This window comes from Pterocles gutturalis, unplaced genomic scaffold (assembly GCF_000699245.1).
Source record: "Pterocles gutturalis isolate BGI_N339 unplaced genomic scaffold, ASM69924v1 scaffold30667, whole genome shotgun sequence".
Lineage (NCBI taxonomy): Eukaryota > Metazoa > Chordata > Aves > Pterocliformes > Pteroclidae > Pterocles > Pterocles gutturalis.
Window position 1 is genome coordinate 43,992 of NW_010114057.1, and position 13,293 is coordinate 57,284.

At 42.0% G+C, this 13,293-nt stretch overlaps 1 protein-coding gene across 1 annotated transcript in view; it reads left to right on the top strand.

Annotated features, from left to right (window-relative positions):
- EGFLAM (EGF-like, fibronectin type III and laminin G domains) overlaps window positions 1–13,293 on the top strand; it is a 56,232-nt gene that overhangs the window by 26,506 nt on the left and 16,433 nt on the right. The window contains exons 10-15 of the mRNA XM_010074723.1: window positions 200–300; window positions 1,497–1,597; window positions 2,686–2,830; window positions 6,358–6,547; window positions 9,689–9,814; window positions 10,548–10,791. Coding sequence (XP_010073025.1) covers window positions 200–300; window positions 1,497–1,597; window positions 2,686–2,830; window positions 6,358–6,547; window positions 9,689–9,814; window positions 10,548–10,791 — 907 coding nt within the window. The remainder of the gene's footprint in view (window positions 1–199; window positions 301–1,496; window positions 1,598–2,685; window positions 2,831–6,357; window positions 6,548–9,688; window positions 9,815–10,547; window positions 10,792–13,293) is intronic.

The window sequence follows — 13,293 nt, forward strand, 5'->3', positions numbered from 1 at the left end:
AATAAAGGAATGAGTTGTGAAAGGTGATGGGAGGACAAGGCAATAGGTTAACTGATTGTTGACTACTTCTGACTGATGGTTGTCTCCAGAGGAGCTATGCCTTTCATTTTCACCTGATGTTATCTGTTGCTAAATGTGTATATTGATTTTGATATGGGAGAAAACTGCTAAATAACATGCTTCTGTCTTTGCTTTTCAGATATTGCTATCCAGTATCCTCAGTTCTCTGGCTACTCATACATTACCTTTGAACCACTGAAAAACTCCTATCAGACCTTTCAAATTACCCTTGAATTCAGGGTGAGTTTAAGCAATTCGAAGCTCAAATAGGAGCTTTAAATTTTATGTACTTACTCTGATGCTATGGACAACAGAACGATAACTTAGTTTCAGTATAGCTTATAATGTGATTGTGGTGAACCTATACATAACCTTCATTTTTAACGATCTGTCTTCACCTTCGGTGAATGCAAATGAAGTTGATAAATTGAGCTAAAATGTTTTAATCCATAATTGGTAGGCAGTGCGTGAAAGAGTCCCAGGGACTAGTAATACTGGCATTGCAGACTAACACCAATGTATGTTAGCAAAGTCATAGCCACGTGAATGAGCTACAGGCTGAAGTACACCTGGAATTTTTGTGGATTTCAGTTTGGAAGTGGCATGTGGTATCTTTAAATATAGGAAACTGTGATCTTGTTGTACTGAGCAAAATACTACGCTATATCCAGAGTTCCTTTTCCACCTTGCAAGATTTAAGTCGGGTTTATCTTGTATCTCTGAAGTTTGGGAAAGTGGCTACTAATATATGCAAGATACTGGACTACTTAAACTACAGGTCTGAAGTGATGAGATACATCCCACGGTGTCTTGTGTTAATGCTGTCTGTGTATTACAGACAGAACTGGTAAGGCTGCCTGTAGGAAGGGTGACCAAGCTCTCCAATGCACCTTTCATGGTGATGTAACACTCTTCTGGCAAGTTGTCAGCTTAAAATGCAGGGTGGCTGTGAAAAGCTGCCGTGTCAGCTGCTGCGCACATACGGAGAAATCCTGCTTGCACAGGTTGTTCAACTGGAAAAGTGTCAGGCCCACTGAACATGTGAAGCAGTGTGTGTGTATTCATGTGCAGTAAGTCTGATGTGTCTGCACTTAACAGGCTTGCTAGGACGTCCTTGCTAGACTGTGTGCTCAGAGGTCTCATATGGAACATGTCTGACAGTCTTTAGTGCTTTTAGGCTTGCTTTTAGGTCTGATAGTATAATCCTGAAAGTAGAAGAGAAGTTCTTAATCAGTTTAAGTATTAAGGCAAAGTTTTTCTAGGTTCTTCAAATGCAGGATTCAAAACTGATCAACCAGTTTCTGATTCTGCAAGTTAAAAACTCCATCTGAAAAATGCTGTCCCTTTCTTGGTGAAAAGTCTGCCAGTGTTGCTTCTATGTATCTGTTACCGTGAGGCTTAGACTTTGGTTTTTCATGTTGATGCAATGATTGCAGGCTGAATCAGAAGATGGCTTGCTGCTATATTGTGGAGAAAATGAACACGGTCGTGGTGATTTTATGTCACTGGCAATCATCCGACGTAGCATCCAGTTCAGGTAAAACCTCCACACTAATTCTGATGTAAGAAGCGGCCATTGCTGCCTCCCAGGGCTGCTATATGTGATGATTATCTGCCGTGTCTTTGACTTCTGCCTCATGCAGTGCACAAAATGGACAATATTACTTAATTTATCAGTTCTTCAATATATTTTTTTCTCTCATCCCTCTTTAGTGTGTGGACATGTGTCCCATTGAACTCTTTTTTACTCAGACCTTAGTGTTAAGGCAAAACAATCAGTTTTCTTCAAGGCATTAGAGCAGGGTTCATTTCTATGGTATCAGAAATGCCAGTGAGCCACTGCATCTGCTAAGCTTATGCTGTATCGAGCTCCGCATAGTCAATGTTTTTCCTTCAGAGCAAAAGGACCTGCAGATAATGTAGCAAAATAAAGGATTTAATGCCAGCAAGGGGCCTGTACTTCATCTTGTATCCCTTGTTTAGATGAGAGTTGCAGGTTTTTTAAATGAGAATGGAGGGGATTTCTTGCAGTCTCATAAACTATGTGAAAGAGTATCTCAAGCATCTCCTTACTTGGGAGGGTGAGTCCTTTGGAAGGGGGGAATAACAAACTGCATGATGTGCCTTAGTTCTGTTTCTGTTCACCTGCACTGAATAGCAGTCAGAGAAAATAGCGTGTTTTGTTCACATTTGGCTTCACAGAGGCTCTCATGGAGGTCTCCTTGTCAGTGCTGAGTTTCATATAGTATCACAGAGTTACTAGTGTGGCACTGCCTTTCACCAGGGCACTAGGAAATTTCCCAAGAGAAATTACTGTGATATCAGGAACTCAGACTGTAATACCCTGCATCTTGAAACAGTTTCAGCTGTTGGCAGGTTTTGCAGTCTACTTGGTATGGCCAGAGAAGGCAAAATCTTCTCCATGGAAGAAAGACATAATGAAGTTTGGAACTTAGAACAGATCGTATGTAGACCTGCTGTCTAATTTTCCTGTGATCTGCTAATACACAATGTGAAACAGAAAGGTTCCCAGGAGTGAAGGGAGTGTTTGGAGTCTAAAAACAACTTTCAGTTATTTGGTTAATGTAAGATTGTCACCTTGCCCTCGCTGCCTCATGGTCCCAGGTTCAACTGTGGCACTGGAGTTGCAGTCATAACGAGTGAAAACAAAATCAAGCTGGGGAACTGGCACAGCATCACATTGTTCAGAGACGGCATGAATGGCTGGCTCAGGATGGACAGCAATGCTCCAGTGACGGGAAAATCTCAGGTAGGTGATCCTGCACCTGCAGCTTGAATTGGGCTCTCTCAAGATTATGATGACATTTTTTCTTGCCAGAAGAAGACTGATTGGATTTTAAAGGTACATTTTTATTTATCAGTGTTGAAGCATTTAGTGAACCGGGATCAGTGTACAGATTACTCTTACACATAGGCAGTTTAGAAATCACATAGACAAATATGCCAGCACTGAATCCCATGAGTTTTGCTGTTGTCCTCCATGGTTGCTCTGCCACCCTTCTGCTACACTTCACCTAGTCTCAGGTACTGGCTGCTGTTAAAAGTTTGACAGGTTTTACAGCTGCTGTCCCTGATTGTTTTTTTTTCAAGCGTCAGAGGACTGCTCTGCTTCCTCAGACAGAAAAATTAGGTTCATATGTGTGTATATGTATATATTTGTAACGGCTCAATGTCCGAATGGATACTGGTGACAAGTGGCATTCCTCAGGGAATTGTCACCTTGCCCTTGCTGCCTCATGCTCCCAGGTTCAACTGTGGCACTGGGACCAGTGCTATTTAACATCTTTGTCAGCAACTTGGACAGTGGGATTGAGTGCACCCTCAGCAAGTTTGCGGATGACACCAAGCTGTGTGGTGCAGTCAGCATGCTCGAGGGAAGGGATGGCATCCAGAAGGACCTGGACAGGCTTGAGAGGTGGGGCCACGCCAACTTCATGAAGTTTAACAAGGCCAAGTGCAAGGTCCTGCATGTGGGTTGAGGCAATCCCAAGCACAAATACAGGCTGGGTGGAGAATGGCTTCAGAGCACCTCTGAGGAGAAGGATTTGGGAGTGTCAGTAGATGAAAAACTGAACATGAATCAGCAATGTGTGCTTGCAGCCCAGAAGACCAACCATGTCCTGGGCTGCATCAAGAAAAGCGTGGCCAGCAGGTGGAGGGAGGTGATTCTCCCCCTCTACTCTGCTCTCATGAGACCCCACCTGGAGTCCTGCATCCAGCTCTGGGGCCCCCAACATAAAAAAGACATGGGGCTGTTGGAGCGAGTTCAGAGGAGAGCCATGAAGATGGTCAGAGGGCTGGAGGACCTCCCCTATGAGGACAGGCTGAGAGAGTTGGGGTTGTTCAGCCTGGAGAACACTCTGAGAGGACCTTATAGGTGCCTTGTAGTACCTGCAGAGGGCCTACAGGAGAGATGGGGAGGGGCTTTTTACAAGGGTATGTAGCAACATGACAAGGGGTAATGGATTTAAACTGGAAGAGGGCACATTTAGACTAGATATTAGGAAGAAATTTTTCACTGTGAGGGTGGTGAGACACTGGAACAGGTTGCCCAGAGAAGCTGTGGTTGCACCATCCCTGGAGGTGTTCAAGGCCAGGCTGGATGAGGCTTTGAGCAACCTGGTCTAGTGGAGGGTGTCCCTGGCAGGGGGTTTGGAACTACATGATCTCTAAGGCCCCTTCCAACCCAAACTATTCTATGATTTATGTATAATATGCATATAGCCACACAAGGTTTGTATGCAGAGGTGTAGTTACATGTATACCATGGACATAGATTTAAGCACAATAGTGGAAATAAACATTTTGCCCTGACTTAACGTTAACACCAGCAACTTCATGTGAGGCTGCCAGGATAAAATACAGTAGAGGAAGATGTCTTGACCTGCTCATCTGTTGCCAGGCTAGAAAACAGAAGTGAAATTCAGGTGCTGACAAAAAAGTCAGTTGCAAATTGTTTCAGATGTCTTTTCCTCTTCCCTTTGATAGCCACTATTAGCATGCCATACCTTGCCCTGGAGAAAAGTGGCTTCAGACATCTTATTACTTCACACTTCCATGTACAGGCATTGAAGGAAAAAAAAATGCTGTGCATTGAGTTCTCATCAGCTGGAAATGAAAAAGGAAAAGATTTCAATGTCTGTCACGTGTTGCAATGTCTTACCAATGCTATCAGGCCATGCAAAGGGCAAACGTGAATCAGGAGAGATGTGTCCAGTAGAGACCAATGCCATTGTACAGCACGGTGGTAAGACCACACCTGGCTACGCAGATCACCCATAGCCATGAAAAATGAAGTCAAAGAAGGAAAGGTGCAGCAAAGGGGTAGTAGGAAGATTATGGTTCCCAGAGTCTATTACAAGAAGACTTTGACAGTAGACACACATTTTTGTAGCTTCAGCTGCATCAGAAAAAGAGTTAATACCTCCAGAAAAAGAGTTAATTGCTCCAGGTGCTGCTCTCCACCAGAACTTGCTGCTTCCATAGTATTGTTGCTCCAGTGAGTCCTCCTCAGCCCTTCCTAGTTAGAATGACCTGGATTAGCGTCAGCGGACTGGTAATGTTTTCTGACCTGGTTCGTTTTGACTTCAACAGTCTAGAGAGTGCCTGGAAGGGAAGTGGATCTTGACAGACCAAGAGAGGCAGGAGCATCAAAAGCTACAAGAGATGGCAAGTAGTTGGAGGCAGGCTGGAGAGCTTTATGCCCACAGCTCTGGCATATGCCCAGTATGAAACCCTGCGGATATCTGAAGTCTCTTTAGCCACAGGGTTCACTGGAATTATTTTTCTGTGCTGAAACTGAAATCCATTTGATGTGTTTTTCCAGTGCACTGTGCAGTGAATGCCCACAAAGTTAATAACATAGGCTATCGGGGTATAATTTATTGTTACGAACACCATGGATGCAGATGGATGCAGGGCAGGGGTGAAAAATCCAGACAGCTTTACACACAAAGGTCAGTGCTGTCAGAAGGACATATTGGTCAAAACTGGCCATGAGTAAATGTGGGAATTTTGAGTGTATTCTTCTGAAGGGCAGTGAGGTTTTGAAATAAACATTGAGTAGGAGACAGAAGAGAAATATTCTGCTCAATTTATGGAAGGAATTACAACTGTGTTGATCACACTAGCATGGAGTTTGATTCAATGGTAAAAAGAGGGGTTTTCTTGTTGTTGTTCATTACTGTGCACTATAGCAGTGCTAGTAAAATCAGATGTGTACATTTCTATAGGCAGGGTGATGCCAATAAAAGAAGATAGAGCATAAATTTAGTGCTTGCAAAGTGAGCAGAACTCCACAAAGTCATAATTTTGTCACCTTTTGCCTTGTCTTTGTTTTTACTGTAGTTTTTTTGTCATTTCATTATTATTCAGTGCTAAACACTTGCTGGGTTCTGTCCAAAAGGCAGTATCACATTGGTCTGTGTCCCACAGGGCTTAGAGTTTAGAAGAGAAACAATTTTGGCAAAAGTACAAGAAGAAATTGAGGCAAAAGATGGATCACAATCACTCCTCAGAACATAGTGATTTTTAAGTTTTTTACTGTGTTTTTAATAGTCCAAGTTATGATGATGGATGTGGGTGTAAAAAATATCATTTAAAATGGTAAACTGATTTTAGGAATGACTAATGGAAAGGAATTACCAATGAGCAGCCTACATATCCCCTGACGCAATTCTTTGTAGAGAAAAAAAAATTGATTATACACAGTGTGGCTTAATCAGTTACTCTCTGTTAGTCTGTTCTACATTATGTAATGCTCTGTTTTCCCTTCAGGGCCAATATAGTAAAATTACGTTTCGGACTCCCTTCTACGTTGGCGGTGCCCCCAGCGTGTACTGGCTGGTCAGAGCCACAGGCACCAACCGTGGGTTTCAGGGCTGCGTTCAGTCGCTTAACATCAACGGAAAGATAATTGACATGAGACCCTGGCCATTAGGGAAATCTCTCAGTGGTGCTGATGTTGGTAAGTGTAATGGTGTGGGGTCTTTAATAAGCAATAAACCAGGGGTTACATTTTGCCTGTTGAAAAAAAATTGAGCAATGGTCCATGTTTGAGAGATGGAAGGTGCAGTCTCTATTTTTGGCATGGTATTTCTCTGTGTCTTTGCACATTGCTTTTGCTGGGTCTGTAGTAGGAAGGTTTATCACACTGTGCAAGTAAGCATCACTGTTTCATATACCAAAACCCCTTGTGGACACAGTTACCATACATGATAAATAGTAAAACCAGTTCTGGTGGGCAAGCAGGAAACTCAGTGTTGCTGACATAGTTACATCTAGGAGTATTTCTGCCAGCATCTCTCAGGATGCCTCTTCATGCTCCTGACTGACTCAGTCATATCATCAGAAATCAATAATATGTATGCTGTATTTCTGTTTAAAACATTATAGAACCAACAAAATGTGTTTTGCCTAAAGGCATCATTGCACTTGTCCAAAGCAAAGCAGCGATCTCTCAGATCCACAGAAGTGCTGTGGCTGTTGTAGAGGGCTTTTCCCCATTAAACCCCATTACTGTTGAGACAAATAGGCTTTCCTATCGACCATACATTGTTTTCATTTCCAGAATCACAGTATGTTTTACAAATACTATGGAATAAACTCTTTCAACAGCTTTATGAAGTGGTGTTATTATCTCCCCTTCACAGATTAGAAGATGGAGAGGAGAAGTAGGCAGGTTAATTACCTAGTCCTGTCTTACTTATTCACCTCTATTTTGTCCATGTAGTGTGCACTTGAATAAAAAGACAGGGCAACTAAATCTTTGCTTTAATGACCTCAAAATCTAAACAGTTTAAGAGTAAAAGTAAACCGAAGTCAGAAAGCAAGTGGTAAAGTCAGGAAATAGATCCTACATCACTGAACTCTCCATGCCACACTTCAGCCACAAAGTCACTTTTCTTCCCTTCTGTAGCTGTGCATTTGGCACGCCGAGAAGGAAGTGATTAATGAGAAACTTCCTAACAATTGCTCTGTATTCTCTAGATACCATGATAAAACTTCTGTGCAATATAGGAGGAGAACAGTGGCCCAAGAAACAGATGCTGAAAAGAAAAAGACTTTGGAAGTAGAGAGTAATTTCACGATAGAGTGAGAATCTATGGAATTTAAATAGATAGATGAAAGCTGCGCTAAAGTTCTCTGAGCCCTAATCTCTATTGCCTTTTGGCTTGCAGCTGAGCTTCATTCCCATCCATGAATGCTCCACATACTACTGCATTAACAATCAACATCAATGAAAAGAAATGCTGGGTTCTGTCATGTGTGACATGAAATTGAGTGATAGAGCCTTACTGTCCTTACATGACTGCACACACTTATATGAATCTGTATCAGGAGAGACTTGCAAACAGTATGCCGTTTAAGTTAAGCTTAAAATAAATAAATTGCAACTGAACGCTACTAGGGTTTAGGGATGGTTTTTGATAGCCAGTCTTTTGTTTCTTCTCTGTTGGCACAGTGTGTACATCAGGGGTGTTGCGGTACATGGACTCCAGAATTGAGGCTGGGGAGGAAAGGGGTCCGTCCTACCCTTGTGCCATCTCTGCTGGCTACAGCAGAAGTCCCACTGGACTAAGGGGAGGCAGTGCTCGTGGTTTGGAGCAGGCACAGAAAGACCCTGTGCTCCTGCTGCAGCTTCCCTCGTTCCTCATCTGCCACTGCAGCAAAGCAGATGCAGCTGTCAAACCTGTGGTTTGCCTTTTCAGTGTAGTCAAATGTGCTTGTCCGAAAGCTGTGATGAGTCACTGAGACACTGTGAGAGCAGCCTGTCCTTAAATACCAATACTGCTCCAGTTCAAGCTGTCCCTTAAACCAGTGAGCCTGCAACTTCTCCCATTATCATTATCTTCCTTGACTTTCTCTGTTTCTTGGAGACTTTGTTTAACTTTGATCTGTGTGAACATACTGCCAGCATTGACTAACAGTGCAGCAGATGCACTAAAGATAGCGCTGTCTTAGTTTTCTGTTTGTTTCTGAAACTCGATACCTCTAGATCCTTGTTTACCCACATGTCTTGCCTCAGGTTCCTCATCTGTAAAGCAGTGCTAGTGCTACTCATTTCTGTCACTGTTGTGATAGTTGATGAGTATGTGAGGGATCTCAGATATAAGATACACTGTGGCCATTACAGTGCAGCCCAGGAGGGGAGAAGATGACTCTGTGAGCTCTGTGAGCATCCCTGCTCCCACTGCTGGACATGGGGCAGCTGGTTGAAGGGGTAATTGTCCCCTTCCACAAAGAAGAATTTGCTCCCTACTGGGGGACTTGTGTATTTTGCTTATGCTCCTTGGGTTAGCCCTGGAGCCCTGCATTGTACACCACAAATTTCTTATTTAGGCTTTCTTAATATGTAAGATCAGTTTGTTACAATTAGAAAGGTGAGAATTATTTACTCAGAAACTAAAATAAGAGAGAAAGTAGACAAAATCAACAAGAACTTTAGAAGATGTATATTGACCATCGCATAATCTTACTTTCTAGATATCAGTTTTAAGAAGTAAATTATTTGTTCTACAACATTTTCAGCTTAGTTCCAGCAAGAAGAAATCATCTCCTTGCTATTTTAGTTGATGTGCTAACATAGTAGAAATGCTTCTTTAAAAGCCCATATACTGATGATATGGATCCCTTTTTGTGCAGACAAGAGGGCTGACAACCTCATTTTAGTTAATAAGATTAGTTGTTGATGATTAACACCTTCCATGCTTACCATTGCGTGAATTTACAGTGAACAAATAAGCACTTCAGGTAATTGAAATTAAGCAAGTCACAGTGCTTGTATACTATCTAGAGAGATTTCTGTTTTATGAGAAAATAAAGATAGGAACAAGAACAGAAGAGAAGTAATCCAGGGAATGATTGAAAGCAACAACTGTCATGGTAAGGGCTAATTTTTGCTATTTTTAAGGTCTCTTAGGGGTTTGGTACTGAAAAAAAATGCTAAAAATCAAGTTACCTTGTCTGAATTGTACACCATTTGACAAACTGGGAAAGAATCTAGGCAGAAGAGCAAATTGTGTTGGTTAATAGCAATTATCAACAGCCAAATAAATCTTCTTTGACAATCTTTTCTGATAAATCAACATTCTGGTTCTGTGTTCAGGTGAGTGCAGCAGTGGCATTTGTGATGAGGCATCCTGCATTAACAGTGGTACCTGTACTGCGAGCAAAGCAGATTCATACATTTGTCTTTGCCCTCTTGGATTTAAAGGTCATCATTGCGAAGAAGGTGAGATGATGCTGGGCTGCTTGTATTTCTTTGTGTGTGTTATTTAGTGTTCAGCATGTTTTCCACAGAGTGACATCCAAGGAAGTCTTACACTATTACACTGACAGAAGAGAGTATTTGTTACTTATCTTTTTAAAGTCGTGTAGTGAAACCCTCCCCCACCATTCACTTTGGGGCTACATCCATCTCCTATATAATCAGTGATTCTCAAGCCTCTTTGCTTATTTAAACTAACTATAATTAAGCATCTCAAACTTACTTTTCAGAAGTTAAAATAATGTACCACTCCACCACTGCACATTAGCTCTAAAAAAAGCCCCACTTTTCTCCTAAAACCAGTGTCAGTTGTGTATTCAGAAATGTAAAGGACTCAATATCAGTTTCCAAAAAAGGTACAAACAAATACACGCAGTGTTTTTTTCTGTACTGCAGAACTTTTCATGCCACCACCCATTGTTCATGCTTGCTACTTTAGAAAACACTATGGTAAATCACTAAAGAAAAAGCACGAAGCTTTGTAATACAAATATATCCCTGAAAAAGGAAAGGATTAAGGAAGCAAGCAGTGTTGGCTAGGATAAAAAATGTTTTTAATTTGGAGGACGAAATGTCTAGGTTGTTTTTCTTAGTGTTAGTTTTAAGTACCTAACAAAGAGAGTTGACACTGGTTGGTAGAAGTCAATCCCTTACCTTTGAGCTTCAAGTGACCTGCTTATGTATTCTGGATTTCCAGCACTCACCTTGGCCATACCTCAGTTCAACGAGTCCTTAAGGTCATTTGCTAGCACACCCTGGCCCTTGGAACTGCAGAATTACCTTTCCTTCATGGAGTTTGAGATGACATTTCGTCCAGATTTAGAAACTGGTGTCCTTTTGTACAGCTATGACACAGACAGCAAGGACTTCCTCTCCGTTAACATGGTGGCTGGTTACGTGGAGTTCAGGTTCGACTGTGGCTCAGGAACAGCTGTTATCAGGTAAGCAGTGTTGCTTGTGTTTCTTTTCCAACAGTGCCACGGTGCTGATCTGGGAGAGGAGAGGCCTGGAAAGAGTAATAGTCTATGATGAGGTATAGGACCCCATCAGTCTCTAGTGCCTACTTCTTCTAAGGAAGCACAGAAACAGGAGAATTGTACTCAAGGGGAGTGGATTTTCCTCCTACGCAGGTTTATGTTTCAAAGCTTTATTATCAGTGTTACCATGTCATGCCGCTGTCTTACTGCAGATGTTAGTTTTATTTCTGTATTCCCTTCTTGCCTCCATGACATGGTATCATAGCTAATTAGGGGATCTGTAAATATTTTATGCATGTACATTCTAGCCACAGGATTGCACAGTACTGACACTTCTGTGAGCACCCTCATCCTAGTCTCCAGTTCCAGGCAGCAAGTACCAGCTAATATCCAATTTGTGTAACTTAAGCAGTCTGAAAGGTAAATATGTGGTTTAAACGAGTCACTCAGGCTCCCAGACAAAGACAGACCTTCTGAGAATGATTCGTCGCATCCTAACACTAATGTCTAAGATAAGAGCAATGAAATACCTCAGAAAGGTCTGTTTGTTCTCTCTCTTTGTGTAACTGAGTGCCCAGTCTCTGGGCAGCTGTTCCCTGAGCTCTTCTGAAAAGGCAATGAGACGAACAGAGGCACTCAGTACCTTGGATGTTGTCCAAGAGGCTGCCAGTTTGACCATGCTGACCTAATATTTAGAAATAATCTGTATAAAATTTATGCAAAATGTGTACATTGTCTGCAAGTCTCGCATGCTGTATATTTCCTGTGGATGGACATCAGGAATTCTGGCTATACTGTGATTAGGAGAAATGTATTGATTTTCCACTTTCCACTCAAGCAAACCAACCCATTCAGATGGCAGAGTGAGAGATGAAATTTCAAGGGAGAAAATGCAAAATAATGCCCAACCCTAACAATGCATGGCTGTGGCAATACAGTTAGTGTTGTCAGACAGAGAAAGATCCTGGAGTTGTCATGGATAGTTCTGTGAAAGCAACAGCAAACTGCTTAGAGACAAATACTGAAATGTAATGTACAATGCAGAGGATTATTAGGAATGGAATAAGGAACAATGCCTCTGCAAAATACACAATGCACCCTGTCTTGAAAACTTGCTGCCATGCTGGTCACTTCATTTCAGAAGAAATAAGCAATATTAAGAAAGAAGAGCAGTGTTGATATCCAGGAGAGGGAAAGAAACAGCTTCCACAAATACAGCAGGACCCTTCAACCTGGAAAAGGAGGGGTTTGGTGGGAGTATGATACAAATATTTAAATTGTGAATGATACGGACTTAAATAAGGAATGATTATTCTGTATTTTTTCAGTACAGAAGAATTAGAAGGAACCCAGTGAAACTGCAAACCAAAGAATAGCAAACAAAGAATATAAGACTTTTTTTTTTCAGACAGTACATAAATAAATTGTGGAAACTAATCATCACAGCATGTTGCAGATGCCAGAACTATAAATAGGCTTTAAAAAAAAAAAATTAGAAAAATTTGAAGAAAGCTCCATTGAGGGAGATCAAACACAATTGTACGGATGCAGCCTCTGACTCAGGAAATTGCTAAATGACAAGTTGCCAGAAGCTGTAAGGATGTATCAAGGGAAGAATCACTCCATACTTTCCCTGTTCTTTTCTCTTGCTGAAAAACAGCAGAAATAGCTAATGTCAGAGACCTTTGCTCCAACCCAGAATGGCACGTCTTACAACAGCCTTCAGTCTTTTTCTGGTTACAGCTGTCTAATTTCTATTACTGGCAACCATAAGACATTAAAGTAGACATAATTTCTGCTCCCCCCCTCCTCCCCCCAGTACTGTAGCACTTCAGAACGCCTTGGACTAAAGTTTAACTGAGATGTAGGCTTGTAAAATGTGTCAAGACCCACAAGCATGTACATGGGAGTGGAAGCTGCCCCTTTCTATTGGAAAGCAGAAGAGTGAGCAGGATGCCAGCAGGCACCTGGCTCACCTGCACTGGGGGAAAAGAGTGGGGTGAGATAAGTTGATGGGGGAGACTCGTGAGACTGGCAGGCTTCATTGGAAGTTGTCAGGATGTCCTATTCATCTCCTTTTTCTAGATAACCTGTGCTACTTGCAACTTGCACCCTGTTGTCAGCTGTGTCCGTGATTACATAAAATAAACAGATTCCCTGTTTTTCATGCCTACTTAGCCATTACCCACTTAAAAGTCTGCCTTGGTTTTCCTTATACTGCTTCACACCTCCCCTTTGTCCTAAACAGGGATACAACTCTGGTCATCCTGCCTGTCTCTGTTAAATATTATAATATAATCATCATGTCTTTATAATTAAGGATGAGGCAAGCTCATTTATGTATGCCAGCAGCAGCAGTGGGAAAGCTGATGCTGGTGAAGCTTGGGTTTTGCCTGAAGTGTCCCAGGATGGAAGCAGAACAGTGTGCGCAGGGGGCTCAGGAGGGAGCAGGGTTGCTGAATGGAT